General features: G+C 37.5%; 1 protein-coding gene across 2 annotated transcripts in view; it reads left to right on the forward strand.

The window, feature by feature from the left end:
• LARP1B (La ribonucleoprotein 1B) overlaps positions 1 to 24627 on the forward strand; it is a 139645-nt gene extending 115018 nt beyond the window's left edge. For both annotated transcript variants that reach the window (XM_061142328.1, XM_061142329.1), the window contains exons 15-19: positions 5006 to 5166; positions 5515 to 5659; positions 20566 to 20675; positions 21392 to 21519; positions 22682 to 24627. In XM_061142328.1, coding sequence (XP_060998311.1) covers positions 5006 to 5166; positions 5515 to 5659; positions 20566 to 20675; positions 21392 to 21519; positions 22682 to 22927 — 790 coding nt within the window. In that variant the 3' untranslated portion in view covers positions 22928 to 24627. The remainder of the gene's footprint in view (positions 1 to 5005; positions 5167 to 5514; positions 5660 to 20565; positions 20676 to 21391; positions 21520 to 22681) is intronic.
• Positions 24628 to 27977: the final 3350 nt, after the last annotated feature.

Below are 27977 nucleotides of genomic sequence, written 5' to 3' on the forward strand. Positions count from 1 at the left end.
GGCATCTGGTCCCATCACTTCATGGCAAATAGATGGGGAGACAGTGGAAACAGTGTCAGACTTTATTTTTGGGGGCTCCAAAATCACTGCAGATGGTGATTGCAGCCATGAAATTAAAAGATGCTTACTCCTTGGAAGGAAAGTTATGACCAACCTAGATAGCATATTAAAAAGCAGAAAATAAAGAAATAAATAAATAAAAAGCAGAGACATTACTTTGCCAACAAGGGTCTGTCTAGTCAAGGCTATGGTTTTTCCAGTGGTCATGTATGGATATGAGAGTTGGACTGTGAAGAAAGCTGCTTTTGAACTGTGGTGTTGGAGAAGACTCTTGAGAGTCCCTTGGACTGCAAGGAGATCCAACCAGTCAATCCTCAAGGAAATCAGTCCTGGGTGTCATTGGAAGCACTGATGCTGAAGCTGAAACTCCAATACCTTGGGCACCTCATGCCAAGAGTTGACTCATTGGAAAAGACCCTGATGCTGGGAGGGATTGGGGGTAGGAGGAGAAGGAGACGAACGGGGATGTGATGGTTGGATGGCATCACTGACTCGATGGACATGAGTTTGAGTAAACTTCAGGGGTTGGTGATGGACAGGGAGGCCTGGCGTGCGCTGACTCATGGGGTCGCAAAGAGTCAGACACAACTGAGCAATTGAACTGAACTGAACTGAATGTCCTTTCATGATTAAATATTCTTAGAATGCTAAAATTAAAGGGAAAATTCGCCAACATGATAAAAGATGTATATGAGAAACCCATGGTGGACCTTATACTCTGGTGAAAGACTAAAAGCCGTCATCCTAAAATCAGGAACAAGACAGGGAGGGATACATGCTTTTGTCATTGGTATTCACTGTTGTCCTGGAATTCCTGTGTACAAAATACATACAAATCAGTTGTCTTTCTGTATGCAGCACTGAATAATTTGAAAAAGAAATTCACAAAGCAATTCTATTTACATTAATGTGTTAAAAAAATAAATACTTTGGAATAAATCTAACCAAGGAAGCAAAAGACACACACTGAAAAGTAAAAAATTTTAGTAGACCTAAATAAATGGAGAGCCAGCCCTTTTTCATGGATAGGAAGACTTAACATTGTTAAGACATTATTACAGTTCTAAGTGATCTATATATATTTGACACAGTCCCTACAAAAATGGAAAAAGCTTATCCTCCATTGTTTATAAAATTGCAGGGAACCCTGAAAAGCCAAAATGACCTTTAAAAAATAAAATCGAAGGACCAACACTTGCCAACTTTGAAAGTTACTACAAGGCTACAGTAGTTAAAATGTTTGGTCTTGGCTTAAGGACAGACATGTAGACTAATAAATAGAAAAAAAGAGTCTAGAAATAAACACTGTCATATATGGTCAGTTTATTTTCTACAATGGTGCTGTTCAGTGAAGGAGAGGATCATCTTTTTAAGAAATGGTGCTGGGAAACTGGATATCCAGTGTGTGAAAGGATGAGATCCATACTTTACACCAGATACAAAAAAATTAATTCAAATGAATTGAAGACATAAACCTAAGAGCTAAAACTATAAAACTGTTAGAAGAAAACATAGGGGAACATCTTTACGATGCTAGATTTGACAGTGGTTTCTTGAGCATGACACCAAAGCACAGGCAATAAAAGAGAAAAATAGATAAATTTTACTTCATCATAATTATGCACTTTTGTATAAAAAAGAATACTATCAGAGTGGAAAGAAAACCTACTGAATGTGCTGTGCTTAGTCACTCAGTCATGTCCGACTCTTTATAACCTCATGAACTGTAGCCTGCCAGGCTCCTCTGTCCATGAGGATTCTCCAGGCAAGAATATTGGAGTGGGTTGCCATGCCCTCCTCCAGGGGATCTTCCCCACCCAGGGATCGAATCCAGGTCTCCCGCATTACAGACGGGTTCTTTCCCATCTGAGCCACCAGGGAAGCCCACCTAGTGAATGAGAGAAAACATTTACAAATTATATATCTGATAAGGGGGTTAGTAGTCTGAAAAAATCTTTAACAACTTAACAGTAACCAAAAAAAAAAAAACCCAATTCAAAAATGGGGAAAGGATTTGAATAGACATTTCTCCAGAGGAGATGTACAAATGGCCAATAAGCCTATGAAAAGGAATGTAATATCATTAATCATTTGAGAAATGCAAATCAAAAACCAAAATGAGATATCCCTTCATACCCATTACGATGGTGTTATGGACTGAATTGTCTTTCCAAAATTATATGGTGAAACCCTAACCCTGCCATGTGATTGTATTTGAGATATGACCTCTAAGGAATTAAGGTTAAATGAAGTTGTAATAATGGAGCTCTAATACGATAGGACTAGTGACCTTAATAAGAAGAGGAAGAAACACCAGAGATCTCTCTCTTTCTGCATGTAGATAAAGAAAGGAAAGGCCTTGTGAGGACACCTTGAGAAGGTGGCTCTCTGTAAGCCAGAAAGAGACCTACCGAGAAACCAACACTTCCGGCACTACGATCTTGGACTTCAGGCCTCTAGGACTATGAGAACAGAAATTTCTATTGTTTAAGCTACCCAGTCTGTGGTATCTTGTTATGGCAGTTGAGCTGACTAATACAGATGTGTATAATCAAAAAAATTGAAAGTAAATGTTTGTGTGGATGTGGAGAAGTTAGAACCTTGTGCTTTGCTCTTGGAAATATAAAATGCTGCAGCCATTGTGGAAAACAGTTTGGCACTTTCTCAAAATGGTAAAACATAGAATTACCATATGACCTAGCTATTTTATTCCCAAATCTATATCCAAAAGAAATGAAAAGTGTCAGTTGAACAGATATTTTTATGCCCATGTTTATAGAAGTAGTATTCATAATAGCCAGAGGGTGAAAATAATACATAGTCCATCAACATATGACTAGATAACACAATAGGTATATACATACAATGGAATGTGGTTCCATAAAGAATAATGAAATTTTGATTTAAGCCTCGACATGGATGGACCTTGAGAACAAGCATGCTTAGTGATATAAGGCAGACTCAGAAGGATGAATTTAGTATGCTTCCACTTATATGAGGTACCTAGAATAGTCAGATTCAAAGACAAAGTAGAATAGAATTTATTGGGGGCTACAGGAAGAGGGAAAGAGTTTTTGTTGGGGATGATGAAGTTTTTGGTAGAGATAGTATGATATAATGTTGTGAATATTTAGTGCTGATGAGCCACTACACTTAAGAATGATTAAAATTATAAATATCATATATATTTTACATCACACACAAAGTCTTAAAAAACAAACAAACACTGATTTCATTAGGTGTTTAGGTATGAGTGGAAACTCCTAGGCTTATGGTAACAAAAAGTTTCCAAAATCCTTATTTTTGCATGAAATTTGGATTTTTCCTCAACATTTTGTTGAGGAAACAGATTCATTTGTTCATTTTCAAGGAAATGACTGACCCAAAACGAAGTCTGAATAACCGTAAGTTGTTGATTAATCTTCTAATTAAAAATGGTATTCCATGAAAAAAATCAGCTAGTCCAGGTCACAACTTTTTCTCAGGAGTGCTTTGACTTAGGACAACTGTCATAGTACTGCTGTAACAAATACGCCATAGACTGAGGAGCTTAAATAGGAGGTGTTTATTTCTCACAGATCCGAGGTTAAGGTGCCCACAGATCCTGTGTCTGGTGAGGGCCTGCTTCCTAGTTTGCTCATGACCATCTTGTTGTATCCTCACATAGCAGAGAGCCGAGAGAGCGGGAAGTATTCTTATGTCTCCTCTCGTATGGGCACTAATCCCACTCATGAAGACTCTGCCATCGTAACATATTTACTCTTAAAACCATCACATTAGGGGTTAGGAAGTCAACAAACAGCCCATAACAACAGCCATCATACTTTGATATGCTTCAAAAGTGCTTTTCTCCTCCTGATTGTTATAATAAGCACATAGAATGAGATTTACCATCTTAACCATTTTTAAGAGTACAGTTCGGCAGTGTTAAGTATATTCTCATTGTTGTGAAACATCTCCAGAACGTTCTCGTTTTGCAAAACTAAAGCTTCTGTCCCATTTTGTCACACTTAGTAAGATGTACTCAAGTGTTGAGATTTCATAAAGTTAATTTTGTTTGCTTCATCAAGGATTTCTTAAGATAAAACTGGCAAAAGAAAAAAAATTCAAGTATTACATAGCAGTAAATAATACAACCAGTAGTAAGTAAAGTTTGGTGCCAATGCTTTAGTTTGCATCTGCAGTTTTATACACCATTGCTTTAGTACCATCAGTACAAATGTGAACTCAACGAAGAGGGCAAATAATGTCTAAAATTTTGAAAATAGTTTTGACCTTGCAGGCTTTCTGAAAGGTTCTTGGGAACCTCTCTAAGTATCTGCAGACCCCATATTGAGAACCAGTGATTTAAATCAGTTTAAGAAGATCACTTTGGGGACAGCATAGAGGAAGGAGGTTGGAAAAACCCAGACACCAGTTAGTTCAAGTGAAAGGAGAAAAGCCTCAATTTGAATAATAAAGTGAAGATGAAAAGAAAAAGATGGATATAGGTGAAATTTCAGAGATGAAATTGATTTACAGAGTTGTAGGTATGTCTTTAGGATAATGAAAATATTGTCTGTGTGCTGGATTTTATTCCTCATTTCTACTTATTTAATTTATATTATTAACCTAATTGCTCATAAAAATTGAAAATTTCTCCAGTACCATAAGAAAAAAATAAATATAAGCTAAATTAACAGATCTGGAAAAGAGGAGTAAGCTAGCTGGTCAGTTATCTGCTTCTACTTACTGTTTTAGTCTGAGGATTTATGACCATGTCCTTTATCAACTTCTGAATTAATCCATGTGTTGAACATGAATAGCTGTATATCATTAGTTTAGGAGAGTTTTAGGGGCTAAAGCCTTCACTATTGAGACTCTCAGTAACAAACAGTGCAAATTGTTTTAAACACTTGGTTCTCGATATTTCAGTTTGAAGGCTTTTTTCCTCCTCCTCAAACAGCAGTTCAAATGCTTCGCCTTCAGAAGGTGCACCACTAATAGGAAGTTATGGATGTACTCCTCATTCATTCCCAAAGTTCCAGCACCCTTCTCATGAACTTTTGAAGGAAAACGGCTTTACCCAACAAGTGTACCACAAGTACCGTAGAAGATGCCTAAGTGGTAAGATGCTTTCCTTTATATAGTCATCTTTAAGATTAAAACATAGTTGCAAAAATTCAAGTTGTAACATTTAATATCAGGTTAAAATATTCTTTTATTTTGTTTTGTTTTAATTACCTTAAATGTTTTTATATATTCTTTATTCCTGTATTTTATAGTTTAGATACATTAAGGAATGAAGTTTACTATATTCTCATTACTATTGACAAATGCTTAAACTTAAGCAATGAGTCAGAGAAATGATTATTCTTTGTTTAGAAGAAACCCAAATATGTTTTGGGGATTAATGTATTTCAGCTTTCTTGATTTTATGCTATGTAAAATATCTGCTATTTTGACTTTTTCCAGAGAGAAAACGTTTGGGAATTGGCCAGTCCCAAGAAATGAATACCCTCTTTCGTTTCTGGTCCTTTTTCCTCAGAGATCACTTCAATCAAAAAATGTATGAGGAATTTAGACAACTTGCTTGGGAAGATGCAAAAGAAAATTACAGGTCAAATATTTTCTCATATTTTTACACTTGGAGGGAATTTTTATTTTTTAAAGTTAATTTATTTTTGGCTGCACTAGGTCTTCATTGCTATGCATGAGCTTTCTCTAGTTGCACCAAGTGCATGGGCTTCTCACTGCAGTAGCTTCTCTCGTTTTGGTGCACAGGCTCTAGTTCAAGTGGGCTCAGTAGTTGTGGCTCACAGGCTTAGTTGCCCCGTGGCATGTGGGATCTTTATGACCCAGGGATGGAACCCATGTCCCCTGCATTGGCCGGCAGATTCTTAAGCACTGGACCATCAGGGAAGTCCCTGAACTAGTCTGATTTTGGACTGTGAAAATACCATGTGATAGCTAAGGAAAAGACTGTATTAGTTTTCTATTGCTGCATAGCAGAATACCCCAGAACTTAAAAGCTTAAAACAACAAACATTTATTAGGTAATAGTTTCTAAGGGTCAAGGCTCCAGGAACAACTTAGCTGAGTGTCTCTGGCTCAATTCCCCTGTAGGACTGCAGTCAAGGTATTGGATGGGGCTGCAGTCCCTGAAGAGGATAGAGGATCTTCTTCAAGCTCATTCACTTGGATATTGGCAAGAGGCTTAAGTATCTCACCACATAGGCCTCCCCATAGGCATTTCACCATATGACTTCACTCAGAGTGAATGATCTAAGAAAGAGGGAAAACTTCCAAGATGGAAGCTTCAATGTCTTACATAACCTACACCTGAAAGTAACATCACTTCTGCCATATTATTGTGTTCACACAAACCAGCCCTGATATAATATAGGAGGGAGCTACACAAGTTTGTGTATATCAGGAGGTGGGACTGTTTGGAACTGTCTTAGTGGCTAGTACAAAAGCCAAATGAAATTTGAAAGATATTTTTCTCTCTCTTGCCCTCACCATGACAGATTTCCCTTGGATGTGCATATATACATCCCCAGATTGATACATGATTAGAGCCAAACCAGTTGTTAACATTCCTTGAGACAAGAAGAAGTAAGGCCTCTCATGATACCTCCTGACTCATCTGTTCAATCTCATATTTTCCTACTACAGTTGACCCTTCGACAATACTGATTTGAACCTGAATGGGTCCGCTTAAATGCACGTTTTTTCAATAGTAAATACTATAGTACACCATAATCCATGTGTGATTGGTCTGTGGATTTCTCTTGTAAAGCTCAAATAAGAATCCATTGTTAATCAATTTGTGATCTTCAAGAGAAATACAAGATGCTGCAAAAACTTTTTTCTGAAAATAATTTTTTTTTACACTTGCACTGACTTGTGTAAAAATAAAGCCCATTTAGTTTTCATCTAGAATCTTGATCAGGAATGATAGATAAATGGCATGTATACCTCATTACTGACATCTCTAATCAATCTCAGCATTATTTAATATTGTTCTTGAATTCAGATTTATATAGTCTTTCTTCTCACACCTCTAATGGCTACTGCCAGTTTATCTGAGTTGGCACAAAAAGCAAAATTTGCTATTTCTTTAAAAAAGGTTTTTTTTTTTTAAAATTTTATATTGGGGTATAGTTGATTTATATTATTGTATTTCAGGTGTACACAGAGTGATTCATTTATACATATATCCATTTTTTTTCAGATTCTTTGCCCAGATAGGTTGAGTAGTTTCCTGTACTATACAGTAGGTCCTTGCTAATTATCTGTTTTATATATAGTAGTGTGTATATGTTAATCCCAACCTCCTAATTTATCCCTACCCCTACCTTTCCCCTTTGATAACCATAAGTTTGTTTTCAAGATCTGTGAGTCTGTTTTTGTCTTATAAATAAGTTCATTTGTATCATCTTTTTAGATGCCATATATAATATTATATATTTGTCTTCCTCTGTCTGACTTCACTTAGTATGATAATCTCTAGATTCATCCAAGTTGCTGCAAGTGGCATTATTTTATTATTTATTTATGGCTGAGTAGGTTCCATTGTATATATGTACACATCTTCTTTATCCATTCATCTGTTGATGGACATTTAGGTTGCTTCCATATCTTGGCTGTGGTAAGTAGTGCTACTGTGAACATTGGGGTGCAAGTATCTTTTCAAATTATGGTTTTCTCCAGATATATGCTCTGGAGTGAGATTGCTCAGTCATATGGTAGTTTTATTTTTCACTTTTCTTGGTTCTGTTCTTCATAGTGGCTGGTCTAGATATTCTCATTCAAACTGTGGTATGCTACTCATTAATGGGTTGAAATCAATTTAGTGGTTTTGACTTACTTAAAAAAATAGAAAATGCAGGGGACATGGGTTCATCCCTGGTCAGGGAACTAAGATCCTACATGTCGTGGGGCAATTAAGTCCGCATGCTGCAACTACTACAGATTCCACATGATGAAAGAAGAACCCATGTGGCACAACTAAGACCTGACTCAGCCAAATAAATTGTAGGTCAGTTGTTCAGTTGCACTGGACTCTTTGCAACCCCATGGACTGCAGCACGCCAGACTTCCCTGTCCTTCTCTATCTCCCAGAGTTTGCTCAAACTCATGTCCATTGAGTCAGTAATGCCATTCAACCATCTCATTCTCTGTCGCCCCCTTCTCCTCCTTCTGTCAATGTTTCCCAGCATCAGGATCTTTTTTAATGAGTTGACTGTTAGCATCAGGTGGCCAAAGTATTGGAGCTTCAACTTCTACATCAGTCCTTGCCATGAATATTCAGGGTTGATTTCCTTTAAGATTGACGGGTTTGATCTCCTTTCTGTCCAAGGGACTCTCGAATCTTCTCCAGCACCACAATTCCAAAGCATTGATTCTTCGGTACTCAGCCTTCTTTATGGTCCAACTCTCACATCCGTACATGACTGCTGGAAAAACCATAGTTTTGGCTCTACAGACTTTCAGCAGCAACCTGATGTCTCCGCTTTTCAATATGTCTAGGTTTGTCATATCTTTCCTTCCAGGAAGCAAGCACCTTTTCATATCATGGCTGCAGTCACTATCCACAGTGATTGGAGCCCAAGAAAATAAATTCTATCACTATTTCCACCTTTACCCCATCTATATGCCATGAAGTGATGGGACTAGATGCTATGATCTTAGTTTTATGAATGTTGAGTTTTGAGACGGTAACAGGCAGGAAGGCCAGGGGTCTCCAAACAGAGGAAGTAGACTGCAAGTGTCAGACGTATTTTCTCTCTCTCTTAAGCGGCAGGAGGAAACAAATTACAAGTGTCAAGATTTTTTCACCTTCTCTATACAAATTTAAATAGGGTGGCTGTGTGCAGAACGAACCTCTGCGCAAGCGCAGAGGCTCCGGCAGTTGGCCTGCACAGCACTACACGTGTGTATCAACTACAGGGGTGGGTGCTGGAGTTGAAGCTTTCTGTTAACACCACAGCCAAAGAGGAGGGTAATACTGTGCCTGTTTGTCAAGCCAAGCCCTCCCCCAGCTTTATTAATCTTCAAGCGAGTTCCCCACCAGCCACTTTGCTGAAAATCCTGCCAACAAAGTTGCCTGCAGGTATTGACCACAAGCCCAAAAAATGCCTAGGACTCCTAGAATAGGCTTATTTTCCTGTGGAATGTGGAGAAGATGAAAGGAGAGTTAGGCCTGAATACAGAGATGAGGAGAAAGTGAGAAAGCAGTGATTGAGAAGAGAATTTCACATTGGCTTCAACTCTTTTTTTTATTTATTTATTTTTTTTTGGCTTCAACTCTTTGAATGGGTTTTCAGAGACTTCTTTTTTTTTTTAAGTTTTTATTAATATTTGTATTGGGGTATAACCAATTAACAGTTGTGAAAGTCCTGCAGTCAATCCTGCTGGCCTTCAAAGTCAAATTCTCTGGGGATTCCTAGTCCTTCGTCGTTGAGTTCCAGTGTCCTCCTGTCGATGGTTGTTAAACAGCTAGTTGTGATTTTGGTGGTCTTGCAGGAGAAGATGAGTGCATGATTTGGTCTCATAGGAGAAGGTGAGTGCCATCTTAAATCTGTTTCTAGAGAGACTTCTTTGCTTCGTATGAATAAGGAAGACTGAACAGTGATGTATGTCATAAACCATCACAATATTGTTAGTTATCCTCCAATTAAAAATAAAGTTAAGGGACTTCCCTGGTGGCCCAGTGGTTAAGAACCCACCTTTCAATGCAGGGGACACAGGTTGGATCCCTGGTCGGGAAAGTAAGATCCCACATGCTGCAGAGCAACTAAGCCCACATGCCACAACCAGAGAGCCCAAAGCGCTGGCAAGAAAAAACCTATACCACACCGCTGCCACCGCCACCCCCCTCCACCTGTGACTGCAACTAAGACCCAACTCAGTCATAAATAAATATGTTTAAAAAAATAATAAAATAAAGTTAAAAAAAGGAAGACTGAGCAGGAATAAGGCTGAAGTGAAGCTTGAGGAATTGGGGTTGGGCACTGAAAAAATTTTGATTAAGCTATTATCTGAGGAAAAAAGAGAAATAATCAAAATAATTTTAGAAAGAGAGAGGCTCTGGCTTTTGTGGCTAAGTTTGGACCCACCTGCTTGGAAAGAGGAAGGATACATTATGTGTGGAAGTATGTTTGTTTCATCATCTTCATCAAAATGCAATTTTTGAATAAGATCTGAATGGGTTTCCCTCTTCCCTTAGCTAGTGATCTCTCCATTCACACTTAAAATTTAAGAATTATGCTCCCACTAGAATGGCATCAAGAAGACAAAAAAATAACAGTTGTTGTTGAGGATGTGGTGAAAAAGGAATCTTTATATACTGTTGGTGGAAATGTAAATTGGTCCAATACTATGGAAAGCAATAAAGAGATTCCTCAAAAAATTAAAAATAGATCTACCATGTGACCCAGCAGTTCCACTACTTGGGTATATACCCAAAGGAAGTGAAAACAGTATTTTGAAGAGAGAAGTACACTCCCATGTTTCTTGCAGTGTTCCCAATAGCCAAGATGGCAAATAGATGGGGAATCAATGGAAACAGTGACAGACTTTATTTTTTGGGCCTCCAAAATAACTGCAGATGGTGACTGCAGCCATGAAATGAAAAAATGTTTGCTCCTTGGAAGAAAAGTCATGACCAACCTAGACAGCATATTAAAAAGCAGAGACATTACTTTGCCAACAAGGGTCCATCTAGTCAAAGCTATGGTTTTTCTAGTAGTCATGTATGGATGTGAGAATTGGACTATAAAGAAAGCTGAGCGCTGAAGAGTTGATGCTTTTAAACTGTGGTGTTGAAGAAGACTCTTGAGAGTCCCTTGGTCTGCAAGGAGATCAAACCAGTCAATCCTCAAGGAAATCAGTCTTGAATATTCATTGGAAGGACTGACGTTGAAGCTGAAACTCCAATACTTTGGCCACCTGATGTGAAGAACTGACTCATTTGAAAAGACCCTGATGCTGGGAAAGAGTGAAGGTGGGAGGAAAAGGGGACAACAGAGGATGAGATGGTTGGATGGCATCACTGACTCAGTGGACATGAGTTTGGATAAACTTCGGGAGTTGGTGATGGACAGGGAAGCCTGGTGTGCTGCAGTCCATGGGGTCACAAAGAATTGGACATGACTGAGCGACTGAACTGAACTGGAAACAACCTAAATGCCCTTCAGAGAGTGAATGGATAAAAAAGATGCAGTATGTATATGCAATGGAATATTATTCAGCCATAAGAATATTATTCAGCCAGTTTCCCCCTCTGTCAGACTCTCCCATCAGCAAGCTTCCATAAGCCTCTTATCCTTCCATAAGCCTCTTATCCTTATCCATCAGAGGGCAGACAGAATGAAAACCACAGTCACAGAAACCTAACTGATCACATGCACTGCAGCCTTGTCTAGCTCAATGAAACTGAGCCATGCCGTGTAGAGCCACCAAAGATGGATGGGTCATGATGGAGAGTTCTGACAAAATGTGGTCTATTGGAGAAGGAAATGGCAAACTGCTTCAGTATTCTTGCCTTGAGAACCCTATGAACAGTATGGAAAGGCAAAAAGGTATGACACTGAAAGATGAAATCCCCAGGTTGGTAGGTGCCCAATATGCTACTGGAGAAGAGTGGAGAAATAACTCCAGAATGAAGAGATGGCGCCAAAGTAAAAACAACTCCGAGTTGTAGATGTGACGGGTGATGGAAGTAAAGTCTGATGCTGTAAAGAGCAATATTACATAGGAACCTGGACTGTTAGGTCTATGAATCAAGAGAAATTAGAAGTGGTCAGACAAGAGATGGCAAGAGTGAAGATAGACATTTTAGGAATCAGTGAACTAAGATGGACTGGAATGGGTGAATTTAACTCAGATGACCATTATATCTACTACTATGGGCAAGAATCCCTTAGAATAAATGGAGTAGCCATCATAGTCAACAAAGCAGTCCAAAATGCAGTACTTGGATGCAATCTCAAAAACAACAAAATGATCTCTGTTCATTCCCAAGGCAAACCATTCAATATCACCGTAATCCAAGTCTATGCCCTGACCAGTAATTCTGAAGAAGCTGAAGTTGAACAGTTCTTTGAAGACCTACAAGACCTTCTAGAACTAATACCCAAAATAGATGTCCTCTTCATTATAGGGGACTGGACTGCAAAGTAGGAAGTCAAGAGATACCTGGAGTAACAGGCAAATTTTGCCATGGAGTACAAAACAAAGCACGTCAAAAGCTAACAGAGTTTTGCCAAGAGAACACACTGGTCATAGCAAACACCCTCTTCCAACAACACAAGAGAAGACTCTACACATGGACATCACCAGATGGTCAACACCAAAATCAGATTGATTATATTCTTTGCAGCCAAAGATGGAGAAGCTCTACACAGTCAGCAAAAACAAGACCGGGAGCTGACTGTGGCTCAGATCATGAACTCCTTATTGCCAAATTCAGGCTTAAATTGAAGAAAGTAGGGAAAACCACTAGGCCATTTCAGGTATGACCTGAATCAAATCCCTTATGATTATAAAGTGCAAGTGACAAATAGATTCAAGGGATTAGATCTAATAGACAGAGTGCCTGAAGAACTATGGACAGAGTCTCAATACATTGTACAGGAGGCAGTGATCAAGATCATCCTCAAGAAAAAGGCAAAATGGTTGTCTGACGAGGCCTTACAAATAGCTGAGAAAAGAGAAGCTCAAGGGGGTACTCTTTTGCCCCCTTCTGATGCCTATGTCAGAAGCTTTCTCTATCTCCTTTATAGTTTAATAAAACTTTATTACACAAAAGCTCTGAGAGATCCAGCCTCGTCTCTGGCCCCGGATTGAATTCATCTCCTCCGGAGGCCAAGAATCCCACGTCCCATCATTCAGCAACAACCTTTCATCTTGGGGGCTCGTCCGGGATCCTTCAGGACAAGCTTTTCAACAAGCATTAACAGAACTCCGGGAGATGACTCCTGACCCAGCCTCTGAATCCAGCAAGCCTCGATTTGAGCCAGGAACCGAGGTCCTCATAAAAACATTGGGGTCTGGGGGTCCATCCCTCGAGCCCCTCTGGGAAGGCCCTTACCAGGTGGGCCTGATAATCTATGTGAGCCTACTTCTGCTGACTCCAAAAATCCTGAGTCTGCCATTTGATCCTCAAGACAATGCCTTCCTGTCCTGGGCTCACTCCTATGCTGCATTCCACAATCGGTCTAACTGCTGGGTCTGCGGAGCACTCCCCTCTTCCTCAGTGGAAGGCGTCCCATGGTGGACATCTCCACTTCAAGGAAAGGACTTTCTCCAAGTCTGCAAATACCTTCAACAATCGCATGTGATGCCTCTTCTTAAACTGATGACATCTAACAACCTTAAGATGGACTGATGTAACTATGGATAAAAAAAAAAAAAAAAATAGAAAAAAGAGAAGCTCAAGGCAAAGGAGAAAATGAAAGATACTCCCATCTGAATGCAAAGTTCCAAATAACAAGGAGAGATAAAAAAGCCTTCCTCAGTGATCAATGCAAAGAAATAGAGGAAAATAATAGAATGGGAGAGACTAGAGTTCTCTTCAAGAAAATTAAAGATACCAAGGAACCATTTCATGCAAAGATGGGCTCAATAAGGGACAGAAATGGTGTGGACCTAACAGAAGCAGAAGAGATTAAGAAGAGATGGCAAAAATACACAGAAGAACTATACAAAAAAGATCTTCATGACCCAGATAACCATGATGGTGTGATCACTCACCTAGAGCCAGACATCCTGGAATGTGAGGTCAAGTGGGCCTTAGAAAGCATCACTACGAACAAAGCTAGTGGAAGTGATGGAGTTCCAGTTGAGCTATTTCAAATCCTAAAAGATGATGCTGTGAAAGTGCTGCACTCAATATGCCAGCAAATTTGGAAAACTCAGCAGTGGCCACAGGACTGTAAAAGGTCAGTTTTTATTTCAGTCCCAAAGAAAGGCAATGCCAAAAAATGTTCAAACTACTGCACAATTGCACTCATCTCACATGCTAGCAAAGTAATGCTCAAAATTCTCCAAGCCAGGCTTCAACAGTACATGAACCATGAACTTCCAGATGTTCAAGCTTGTTTTAGAAAAGGCAGAGGAACCAGAGATCAAATTGCCAACATCTGCTGGATCATCGAAAAAACAAGATAGTTTCAGAAAAACATTTATTTCAGCTTTATTGACTACGCCAAAGCCTTTGACTGTGTGGATCACAATAAACTGGAAAATTTTTAAAGAGATGGGAATACCAGACCACCTGACCTGCCTCCTGAGAAATCTGTACGCAGATCAGGAAGCAACAGTTAGAACTGGACACAGAACAACAAACTGGTTCCAAATGGGGAAAGGAATACGTCAAGGCTGTATATTGTCACTGTGCTTATTTAACTTATATGCAGAGTACATAATGAGAAACACTGGGCTGGATGAAGCACAAACTGGAATCAAGATTGCCGGGAGGAATATCAATAACCTTAAATACCCAGATGAAACCACCCTTATGGCAGTAAGCAAAGAAATAAAGAGCCTCTTGATGAAAATGAAAGATGAGAGTGAAAAAGTTGGCTTAAAACTCAACATATAGAAAACTAAGATCATGGTATCCGGTCCCATCACTTCATGGCAAATAGATGGGGAAACAACGGAAACAGTGAAAGACTTTATTTTGGGGGGCTCCAAAATCACTGCAGATGGTGACTGCAGCCATGAAATTAAGACACTTGCTCCTTGGAAGAAAAGTATGACTAACCTAGACAGCATATTAAAAAGCATATAGTGGAAGCATAATTAAAGAGACATTACTTTGCCAATAATGGTCCGTCTAGTCAGAGCTATGGTTTTTCCAGTAGTCATGTATGGATGTGAGAGTTGAACTATAAAGAAAGCTGAGCGCCGAAGAGTTGATGCTTTTGAACTGTAGTGTTTGAGAAGACTCTTGAGAGTCCCTTGGACTGCAAGGAGATCCAACCAGTCAATCCTCAAGGAAATCAGTCCTGAATGTTCATTGGAAGGACTGATACTGAAGCTGAAACTCCAATACTTTGGCCACCTGATGCGAAGAATTGACTCATTTGAAAATATCCTGATGCTGGGAAAGATTGAAGGTGGGAGGAGAAGGAGATGACAGAGGATGGGATGGTTGGATGGCATCACTGATGCATTGGATATGAGTTTGAGTAGGCTCTGGGTGTTGGTGAAGGACAGGGAACCCTAGTGTGCTGTAGTCCATGGGGTTGCAAAGAGTCAGACATGACTCAGTGACTGAACTGAACTGATCCAAATTTTAAAAGAGGTTTCTTTTAAAGTTCTGTGTTGCTGTGAGGACACCTGGCTCCACCAGAACTTAATGTTTCTCAAACCTTGAGCTAGCCAATGTGATGTGTTTTTCTTTTGGAAATGTTTGTCTTAAGCTATGTTAATGAACTACTTATGGGCCCTGGATTCTGTCTTCAAGTTGTTTCTACCTAAGACTCATGAACCTACTTGACAAACCAGTATGTTTTACTTATGCAAATGTTCTCTTAAGCTATGTTACTGAGACTGTATTTGCTTGGAAACGTGCCTTTCTTTAAGATTCATGTCAATCATTTTATGGCTGGGGCAGCTCACCTTGTGCCAATGTTATCTCAAAATGCATGTTGTGGCTGAGGGGCCTGGTGCCAGTCTCTGAGTTTGGAGACATTTCCTTTCTCTAATTAGCAGACTGCTAGTAGCTATATAACATCTGGCTAAAGACCAGCAGGGGGGCACTCTTTAGGCCCTCTTCTGATGTCTATGTCAGAAGCTTTCTCTACCCCTTTTATACTTTAATAAAACTTTATCACACAAAAGCTCTGAGCGATCAAGCCTCATCAGTTGCCCCGGATGGAATTCCTCTCCTCAGGACACCAAGAATACTGGAGTCGTTCATGGCTTAACAACCTTTCAGTTTTAAACCAACCTTTTCACTCTCCTCTTTCACCCTCATCAAGAGGCTCTTTAGTTTTTCTTTGCTTTATGCCATTAGAGTGGTATCATCTGCATATCTGGAGTTGTTGATATTTCTCCTGGCAATCTTGATTCCAGCTTGTGATTGATCCAGCCCGGCATTTCACATGTTGTACTCTGCTTAAGCAGGGTGACTATACACAGCCTTCACGTGCTTCTTTCCTAGTTTTGAACCAGACCTTTGTTCCATGTCTGGTTGTAACTGTTGCTTCCTGACCTGCATACAAGTTTCTCAGGAGGCAGATCAGGTTGTCTGGTATTCCCATCTCTTTAAGAATTTTCCACAGTTTGTTGTGATCTACACAGTCAAAGGCTTCAATGTAGTCAATGAAGTGTAGTCAATGAAGCAAAGTAGATGTTTTTCTGGAATTCCCTTGCTTTTTCGATGATCCAGTGGATGTTGGCAATTTGATCGCTGGTTCCTCTGCCTTTTCTAAATCCAGCTTGAACATCTGGAAGTTCTCAGCTCATGTAGTGTTGAAGCCTATCTTGAAGGATTTTGAGCATTACCTTACTAGCATGTGAAATGAGCACAATTGTGTGACATTTTGAACATTTTTTGGCATTGCTTTTCTTTGGGATTGGAATGAAAACTGACCTTTTCCAGGTCTGTGGCCACTGCTGAGTTTTCCAAATTTGCTGGCATATTGAGTGCAGCACTTTAACAGCATTGTCTTTTAGGATTTTTAATAGCTCAGTTGGAATTCCATCACCTCCACTGCCTTTGTAGTAATGCTTCCTAAGGTCCACTTGACTTCCTCACTCCAGATGTCTGGCTCTAGGTGAGTGACCACACCATCGTGATTATTTGGATCTTCTGTGTATTCTTGTTACCTCTTCATAATCTCTTCTGCTTCTGTTAGGTCCTTGCCATTTCTGTCCTTTTTTGTGCCAATTTTTGCATGAACTGTTCCCTTGGTATCTTTAACTTTTTTGAAGAGATCGCTAGTCTTTCCCATTCTGTTGTTTTCCTCTATTTCTTTGCACTGTTCATGTAAGGCTTCTTATCTCTAGTTGCTATTCTCTGGAACTCTGCATCCAGTTGGGTATATCTTTCCCTTTTTCCTTTGCATTTTGCTTCTCTTCTTTTCTCAGCTATTTGTAATGCCTCCTCAGACAACCATTTTGCCGTCTTGCATTTCTTTTTCTTTGGGATGTTTTTGGTCACTGCCTCCTGTACAGTGTTATGAACTTACATCCGTAGTTCTTCAGGCACTCTGTCTACCAGATCTAATCCCTTGAATCTATTTGTTACCTTCACTGTATAACCATAAGGGATTTGATTTAGGTCATACCTGAATGGTCTAGTGGTTTTCCTTACTTTCTTCAGGGCCTCAGTTTTCAATGAAGGGCTCCTGAGCTGAGCCACAGTCAGCTTCAGGTCTTGTTTTTGTTGACTATATAGAGCTTTTCCATATTCAGCTGCCAAGAATATAATCAATCTGATTTCAGTATTGAGCAGCTGGTGATGTCCATGTGTAGAGTTTTCTCTTGTGTTGTTGAAAGAGGGTGTTTGCTATGACCAGTGCATTCTCTTGGCAAAACTCTTAGCCTTTGACCTGCTTCATTTTGTACTCCAAGGCCAAACTTGCTTGTTACTCCAGATATCTCTTGTCTCCTCCTTTTGTACTCCAGTCCCCTATGATGAAAAGGACATCTTTTATTAGTTCTAGAAAGTCTTGTAGGTCTTCATAGAACTGTTTGACTTCAGCCTCTTCAGCATTAATGGCTGGGGCATAGCTGTGGATTACTGTGATATTGAATGGTTTGCCTTGGAAATGAACAGAGATCATTCTGTCATTTTTGAGATGCACCCAAGTACTGCCAAATAAGTAAATAATTTTTATTTTACATAGAAAATATCAGACTTCACTGATGATAGTGAAGTTATTAATATGTTTTATGATTCATAGATAAATGTAAATTTAAAAATTATTTGCAAAACTTATATATGTTTTTATGTTATACAAATATGTGTTGTATTGACTGTCACAACGTAAAATAGTTTTCTTACTGTTGGAACTAAGTTTTAAAGCTTTTGTTATAATTAGTCTTGGCATATTTTGCTACTTATGCAAACAATTTCTATTTGTTCCTCAGGACTTTCTAATAACTTTTCTGATCCCATTTCTACCCAAGTGTAGATTGGCAGTTCTCCTTCTTTGTTCCTGTGGTATCCTGTATATAGATTTTTAAAACAGTGTTATAATTTTGATCTGTTTCTGCAGTGTTCATGATGAGACTGGATTAGCTATTCCTTAGCAAGTATAGCTCAGTGGTTAAGCACCTGAAGGCTTTCAAATCAAACCCATTAACTTACTGGGACCTTGAAAGTTATAATCTCAGTAAGCTTTAGGTTCTTTATAAAGTGGGGAAATTATGCTAAATACCCTCACAGTGTTATTGTGAAGATTTAAAAAAGAAAACACAACATTTAAAGGGCTTAACACATTGCCTGGTATGCTCAATAAATGATTATTCTTATTAGAAAGAAGATCAGTACTAAATATATCCTTTAACTAACATTAACATAAGATGATTTCAAAAAGGAAGGAGAGAAACAACATTTCATAGATATCTGCAATGTGCCAGGTCTGGTTTTTTAGTGCTTTACAAATATTATCTGACATTGAAAAGTAGGATATTAGTACCCTCATTTTTAGAGATATGATTATAAACTAGAATTCAAATATAGTTCTTTCTGGTTCTCAACCTTTATGTTTTCCACTCATCTAAGCTGTCTCACAGTGATGGGTCAGTGAATAAATGGCAACTGAGAAGCTGGTCATATGCCCCTTCTCTTTCCTCCAGCAGTTATGCTACATATTTGAGTTGCAGTATTAATGTCATGCTTTTGATCTTTGGAATTAGTTTTCTAAAAAAGTTAGACTGGAAATCCAGATATTGTAGTAGTCAGTTGTCCTTTACCAATAATCTAAGAATCCTAATATTCCTCTAAAATATCATTCACTCAATATAACCTAAATTTTCTCAATTCTGCTTTCCATAAAGAAAGAAGCCTTGGCTTCATCCCAAGAGATTATGATTTCATTGGTTTGGAGTGGAGCCTGCATTTTTTAAAAAGCTCCCTAGGTGGTCCATATATGTAGTCAAGGTGAGGACCACTGGTATCAATATAATATGATCCTGTAAGAAGAGTGTTAAGATGTTTTTCATTCTTAACTGTTGTTTCATGAGTCCTCAGTCAGACAAACTCAAGGAAAAGCATCATTTATGGCTACCAAAGGAAAGGACTCAGGTTAGTGTGTGGTTGGTAAGCCCACATTTCTCTTGGCACATTGCCAAGAAATTTGTTTTTCTTCCAGGCAGACCATCATTCCATTTTAAATAAGCCAGTTACAAAAGACATATGCATACACACATCCTCCTGTGAATAATGACCAGGCAGTGTTATATTACCAGGAATAAAGAAATGTTGCCTCTCCTCCAGTGAGGTGCCCAGAATGATTTAGAGATTTAAGTGAGGAAGTTTTTTAAGTTATGACATGTTGTAGTTGAATGAGCTAGACGGCACCTTTATTGTTGTCCATCAACTTATCCATGTCCACTCTCATGAATTCTGCTCATCCCCGTTAGTTGCAGGTTGAGCCCATGTAGTTTCTTGATCCACCGTCCAAAACTTGTCTCGGGTTCTCTAGGTGGTTGTAAGAAGAAAGAAATTTACTTTCTGATTTATGCAGTGATACAATTATTTTGGTGAATTATCTTTTATTTAATGTGCTTTATAAACAGGAAGGCTCTCTTAGGAGACAGTTTTAATTAGGTTTGTCCCTTTACAGTTGGGGCTTCCCTGGTGGCTCAGAGGGTAAAGCCTCTACCTGCAATGCGGAAGACCTGGGTTCTATCCGTGGGTTGAGAAGATCTGCTGGAGAAGGAAATGGCAGCCCACTCCAGTACTGTTCCCTGGAAAATTCCATATATGGTGCAACCTGGTGGGCTACATGGGATTGCAAAGAGTTGAACACGACTGAGCAACTTCACTTCACTTTATAGTTGATTGGGTCAACCACACCTAGGGTCTATGACCCAAGAGTATGGTCTTTATTTTCCTAGAGTAGAGATTATGTTCAAGAGCATTTAATACCATGTAGTAAAACACCATTGCAAGCCTTGGTTTGGAAAAAAATCTAAAACTGCCAATTTGTCACTAAATCTTTTGAAATACCAAGGAGTTTTTCAGAAATAACAGGAAGAGATCCTCTGTCTGTTCAAAGAAGCCATGCTCTAGTTGTTCATGGGCTGTCTCTTATTTTGCACATCTCCAGTATACCTCCATGAGATACTGTGCCCAAGTCAACAAAAATAGGAAAACCAGCTGTGGATTAAAAAACTACATAGATTTAAACATTCTTGTTTGGGATTATTTGTGCCATGTTTGCTTATGTCAGTGCTGTTACGTATTATTATTTGCATTGTCATAGCAAAAATCTTATTATAAACCATTTCCCTCCCCACCTCCCTCCCCTCCACCCCCTCCTCCCCACCCCACAGGTATGGATTAGAATGTCTGTTCAGGTTTTATAGTTATGGACTGGAAAAGAAATTCAGACAAGAAATTTTTAAGGATTTCCAAGAAGAAACCAAGAAAGACTACGAATCTGGTAAAAACAAAACAATAACCTTATTCAATTTGGAGATTGTAAATCTGAATCTGTCAATAAATAGGGAGATTGTATCCTTTTTGGGGGAGGGGGGACAGACCAAAAAGACTTTGAGGCCGCTATTATGATTTGTTATAAAGGATGGAGCACCATATAGTAAGAAGGTTTTACATGTAAGAAGTTGGAAAATAATCACTCCCAAGTGTTTCTTTATGGATTTGCATTTTGTCATTATTCATTTGACTTACATGACTACTCACTGATGTTCCATTATGTGAAAATTCTATGTAATATGAGCAAGTATGCTTGGATAGGTGAAATAGTATAGTGGGTAACAATACAGGCTCTGGGCTAGTCCTAAGTCTGAGTTCCATTTCCACCCTTTAGTAGCTCTGTGGCCATGGTTAAGTTGCTTAATTTAACCTTGTTTAACTTGCTTAACTCAGTTTACTCATCAGTAATATTTACACAGGAACACCTATATTACAGGGTGGTGTATAGTTCAAATTAGTTTAATATACAATAAACCACCTAAATAATACCTGTTACATAGCAAATTCTTAATAAATGTTAGCTGCCTTTATTCATTACAGTGTTAGCCTCAATATCTAGATAAAGTGTATATTAAGACATGGCTTAATGCTGGTAGGATCATGGTCAATGAATCATTTTTTAAGGATTCTATATATTTTATTGTATATATTCTTTGTTACTAGGTCAGCTGTATGGATTAGAAAAGTTTTGGGCTTATCTAAAATATTCTCAATCTAAGACACAATCTATTGACCCCAAACTTCAGGAATACCTCTGTAGCTTTAAGAAGCTAGAAGACTTCCGTGTTGATGTAAGTTTTAAGTTCTTTCCCTGTATTCTTTTTATTACTCTTATATTTGAGCAATTTGGGCTTATCAGTGACTTTCTTAACTTTAATTTTACAATTTTTATTTTTTAACTTTCATTTTGAAAATTCAACTTTCTAGTTTTGAAATCAAACTTTAAAATAGGTGCAAAAATGGGACTTTCATGGTAATCCAGTGATTAAGACTCTACACTTCCAATGCGGGTAGCACAGGTTTGATCCCAGGTCAGGGAACTAAGATCCCACACACCATGAGTCCAAAAAGGGAAGAAAAAAACAAAACAGGTGCAAAAATAATATAGAGAATTCCCATATACTCAGTTTACCCAGATTCCCTAAATGTTAATATCTTACATAACCTCAGTGGAGTTGTCAGTCACTTTAACCAATTTGATTTCAAGAGGAAAAGGAAACTTTTTAAAGAGAAGGAAATGAGCATAAGATAAAGGAAAAGGGGAACGAAGAGAAAAGAGAAACAAGGAGAGAAGAATCAAAAAGAGCAGAAAAGAGAGAGGTGAAAGGAAAACTAGGTACATCTCTCTTTAGTATTATAATTTGTTTGTCTTGCAGTTTTGTGTAAATAGATTTGATAGCCCAGGGGTGCAGTTAATAGAAGTACCGACATCTCTGCAGTTAAAGAGCTGTGTTTCCAGAGTGGTCCAGCCAGTTCTGTCACAAAGATGTCCTTGCTTTATAATACTATAATGACTGTTGCCCTATCTGAAGAGAGTTCAAGAATTCAGACCTCTGCCTTTAAATACAGTGGAAGTTTGGAGAAGGAAAAGATTAGAGTTACAAATGCTTAGCATTTGATGAAAGTTGCATAAAGAACAAAAATAGCCTCTCTGAAACGTTTTCCCAGAGTTATGGAATGCAGTGTTATGTTTATGCTTTACCATATAGTTCAAACCCTAAAACATAGGAGTAGCTTAATAAACAAGTGTTGAATGAAAGAATTAACTGATAGGAAGGAAATTTAAGTTTAATACCTTAAATTTCTGTTAAATTTTCCTTATACTAATAAAATCTACTAAAGTAGGTTTAAAGTAGATAAAAAGAGATTCTCTGTTAGAAAATTCTGACCTTAGATTTTGAAGGGAGGAAAAAATAGTAAAATCATCACTATGTTGTCTTTCATAATTTGCAGCCCCCTATTGGTGAGGAGTTTGGAAGAAAAAGACACTCATCTACTTCTGGTGAGGAGAGTAATCGTCATAGACTTCCATCTAATTTCTCTACAAAGCCACCAAGTGCTGCTAAGCCTACACCTGCTAATCAGCTTCAGGTTCCAATAAATTCTCCCAGAAGGAACACTTCACAGGAGTCCAGTGACAATTCACACCAGAACAATGCTGCCTCAGTCCCAACAAATGGTGAACTGCCTGAGAAATAGACTCTTAACAAAAGTTGTTTACCCTTGAAATCAACATTTACATCAGTATTTATTTGGGAAAATCTTCTGATGTTTAATTGTGATAATCAGAAAAAAGAAAAAGGAAGAAAAATGGTAGCATTTTTTTCTAGCAGGATAAATTCTAAAAATGTTGCCTTGATTTCACCAAGGATAGTTTTGGTAACCTTTTATAGAGATCCTCTAGTAATGTATTTTAGTCTCAGTATTTCTTTTTCAAAGCCATTGTTTACAAGAACAGCCTTCCTTAAATATATATAAAAACATCACAAAGAATGCCTAACATTACAGCTCATACTTCTTAAAGAAGATATAGTATGTTGTATTCATCTCTTCTGTAGAGTTCTCTTAAAGAATCCAGTTACCTCATTATCAATTCATGTTTGAACTTATCAAAAACAAAGGAAGATTACGTATATATATTTTAAATTCAGAAAAAGAATGTGAAATACCACATTTGCTTTTCTTTTAGATGTATGGTTTAAAATTTTTTTTTTTTTTTTTACAAAGGGAGAGGTATATTGCAGTTATATTGAAGTATATGCACCTTGGATGTTGGGTTTTGCTTCCCCTCCCCCACCAAGTCATACTTCATGACTTCCATGGTTATTGTTGTGTTGATGTGGAGTGTTCTGAATTGACATCAGTCAATTACATACTAGGATGGATTTACTTTTTGTGACTAGATAAACCTGCACAAGTAATTGAAGTTGGAGCTGGGATTGGTTGGAATACTGTCCTAAGTTAGTTAAATCTTGCACTGCTTTGAATGTATTTGCTCTTTGTACATCTGCAGGTCTATGTGTCACAAGTAGTCAGATTATCCTCAGTTTAAAAGGAGTACCTAGTTTTTCCTTTTTTGTGTCTTTTAGTTTTGTTTTATGCTTATAAGTGTTTTCAAAAACAAATTTACTTCTAATTTTTATTACTGTTGCAACTGATGTAAATGATAGTTTTAGTTTTTGTGGGAATTAAAATAAAGCACTTATTTTAAATTATTTGAATTGAATTTTAATTATTTTTGTTTAGAATATAGTTGAAAAGCTGTAATTTTCAAATTCTATTAGAAGACCATTGTATTTTGTGAATGAAGTTTCAGTGTTAAACTTATATCCATTTTTATTTAACATATATTTTCCTGTATTGTGAAGAAGCAGCTAGTTTAATACACTAAATTAATTTATTATTTTCTCTTTGATGTCTTGTTCTTATAGAATGACAATATTGAAATACATATTTTCTTTGGATAAATGGACTAGCCTTTAATAAATAAGAGATTTTCATTACTTTATTTCCTATGAATAAGTGATAATCTGCAGTTGTATAATATTTAATATTTGGGAAGTCATTTTGATATATTACTTCTAAGAAACTGTCAAATTTGAATATTCAGAAAATCTACTTAGATCTTGGGAAGAGAATCAAAAGTAAAACAAATAGATTTAGATAATACATTTGAAAATGTTTTCTTATATGCATATGTAGTTCTGGCTTTTCAGTGAGGACTTTCCAAACCATGCTTATTAGCTTTAAGTGCTCTCTTGAATTGATCTAAAAATCTTTCTCAATATTCTTTTTGTGTTGAACACTTACATCTGAAACCTGTATTTAACATTAAGATTACTTCCACTCACCTAAATATGCAAATGTATATTTGAAATTTGTAGACGAAAATTGTATATTTTATGTGAAAATACAATGATCAAGAGTTTTGTGATGTGTAATAAATTAATAGTTTTATCATATTATTTTGATTATAAAAACAATACATGTACATTGGGAAATTTAGAAAAGCACAAAGATGAAAATAAAGTACTTTTTTAAAAAAGGAAAAAAATAAAATCACTATCATGCTATACATACAGCATTATCACCTGCTTTTACTTGTAGAGGTGACCATTTTCTAGTGTCATTAATATTTCTACACCATGACTTTTACAAGTTATATAGTATTGTAGCATGTGGATGTGTCATAGTTTATTTAGCTAAATCACGTATGGTTGAAATTTTGCCTGTGGTCAGGTTTGGGCTGTTACAAACAACAGCTTAATTGATAATATCCCTATAGATAAATCTGTGTGTAAACTTGGAGTTACTGCCTAACATAAATTCCTAGAAGTTGAAATTCTAAGTAAAAATATATTCCCAGTTAACATACTCTAGAACGGTTGTAAAGTTTACCTTTTTACCAATAGCATCTGCTTTTCCATGTCCTTACCAACATTCAGAAAACTAAGATCATGGCATCTGGTCCCATCACTTCATGGGAAATAGATGGGGAGACAGTGGAAACAGTGTCAGACTTTATTTTTGGGGGCTCCAAAATCACTGCAGATGGTGAGTGCAGCCATGAAATTAAGAGACGCTTGCTCCTTGGAAGGAAAGCTATGACCAACCCATATAGCATATTAAAAAGCAGAGACATTACTTTGCCAATAAAGGTCTGTCTGGTCAAGGCTATGGTTTTTCCAGTGGTCATGTATGGATGTGAGAGTTGGACTGTGAGGAAAGCTGAGCGCCAAAAAATTTATGCTTTTGAACTTTGATGTTGGAGAAGACTCTTGAGAGTCTCTTGGACTGCAAGGAGATCCAACCAGTCCATCCTAAAGGAGATCAGCCCTGGGTGTTCATTGGAAGGACTGATGCTAAAGCTGAAACTCCAATACTTTGGCCGCCTCATGTGAAGAGTTGACTCATTGGAAAAGACTGTGATGCTGGGAGGGATTGGGGGCAGGAGGAGAAGGTGCCGACAGAGGATGAGATGGCTGGATGGCATCACCGACTCGATGGGCATGAATTTGAGTGAACTCCGGGAGTTGTTGATGGACATGGAGGCCTGGCATGCTGTGATTCATGGGGTTGCAAAGAGTTGGACACGACTGAGCGACTGAACTGACTGACCAACACTGGTTATTATAAATCTTTTCTTTGATAGATTGAGAAGCAAAAAATATTATTTTAATGTCATTATTAAGGTCATCGTTTTAATCAAGTTACTAATGAATGATAATTTGATTGTTATAATATTTGTAGGTGGCTTGGTCATATCTTTTATGTTTTCCTTTTAGCATGATTATCTTTTTTGATTAATTTATAGAGCTTTTTTACTTAGCAAGACTATTAATCCTTTGCTTTCTAATTTTGTTTATGTATATTTGACATAGTATGTACAATTTTTTGGTAAGAGTTTAAAAATTATACCACTTAAAGCCAAATGTGAAACTTAAGCAATTGAAAGCATTGTTATTCAATGAAAAGAAAAACATTATTGACTATAAATCTAAATAGTCCTACTTAAAATTTATGTAAGTTCCTAGAGAGCTTCCCTGATGGCTCAGATGGTAAAGAATCCACCTTGGAGACCTGGGTTTGATCCCTGGGTTGGGAAGATCTCCTGGAGGAGGGCATGGCCACCCACTCCAGTATTCTTGCCTGGAGATTTCCCATGGATAGAGGAGCCTGGCAGACCACAGTCCGTGGGATCGCAAAGAGTCGGAACGACTGAGTGACTAAGCACAGCACGGCACAGCACTAGAGACCTTAGATGCTTGCTTCCTTGTGATTTTGTAGTTTTCAATTTTATTAAAGAAAAAAGGCAACATTAAAATGTTTAAATTAAATTACTTGTCCTGTTAAAGGGATGGTTGAAACCAGCTTTGGAATTCTTTATACTAAAAGGAATTAAATAAGAAAGTTATGTGTTAACATAGATATCATTTTAGTTTCTAAACAGATTTTATTTTTTAAACTTGTTTTTGCCAGATTGGGACTTCACACTAACATTCTCTGATGCTTCCTCTTGCCATTATACTAAATGATATTACCTCTTTCCTTTCTGTGCCTAATCTTATCTTTCACCTAATTTCTTAGCTCTTATGAAGCTGCTTTTATTTTATGACATAGGAGACTGATCTGAGAGTAATACCTAATTTTATCACCACTAGATGGCAGAATGGAATAAGTCAGATCTGTAAGTCTTTTGACAGGTGTGTGTGTGTGTGTGTGTGTGTGTGTAACTCACTCCACTCTTACTCCATCTTGTGGTGATTGTGTGTGTGTGAGTATAACTCTCACTCCACTCTTACTCCATCTTGTGGTAATATGTAATTATATCAATTACTCTTGCATTCCTAATAGTCACATGTTAACAACTCGTGATTACCTTGTTACAGCGATGCCAAACTGCTTAGTTATTAGTCAATAAATACAGATAAATTAAGATTTGCATATGATTAAAGATAAAAAAGCTTTGGGTTTTTTGGTCATTTCTTTTAAAAATTTGTAGTACTTCATTAGCATTATTTGTGATTAACCCTTGAGATGTAAACAAAGCAAGAAAATTGTAAGGTGTATCTGTTTAATTTGTCTGGCTAACCTAAGCTGTGTAGTTAAATCCTTCTTGAAACACCAGAAACTTAAAACTAGGTGGTACTTTTATGACTTGAACTAAAAGTTATCATGCAGTTAGTTGAATGGTAGAGCAAGAATTTGAACTCAAGTAGTCTGGCCCCAGACTTTAAGCTCTTCATCTTAACCAGACTGTTCTTTAATAGCCTGAAATATCGAAACATATGAACCCTGACTCTAAAACTCAAAATGCTGTGATTCTTATTCATTATAAAATTAAGATAATTCTTGTGGTTAAGACTAATGTTGTTTTATCTTGGGCATCTTCTGTAGTAACGAGTGGTCTAGTGGAATAATTATATATATATTAAATGCTATATGGTGAATCCTCTTTGGAGGGAAGAGTCACAGTTAATGACAATATCATTCATGTGTTTCAATATTTTCCTAGAATTAGGTAAGGTAAAATAAAAACTAAACATTTTATTCAGAATATGATTAGAAATTTTGCATTACATTAGTTGTAATTGTCAACTACAGATATAAGATCCTATACTATTTAGAAATAAGTGTTCTAATTTTTAAGAAGCTTGAAGGAAATATGCCATATGGTTAATTAACAGGAAGCACCTCTGGCTTTAAAATATACTTATTTTTTTTTAATAGTTTTCTGAATTCTTTACAA

The sequence above is a fragment of the Dama dama genome, chromosome 5 (assembly GCF_033118175.1).
Source record: "Dama dama isolate Ldn47 chromosome 5, ASM3311817v1, whole genome shotgun sequence".
In the NCBI taxonomy this organism is placed as follows: Eukaryota; Metazoa; Chordata; class Mammalia; order Artiodactyla; family Cervidae; genus Dama; species Dama dama.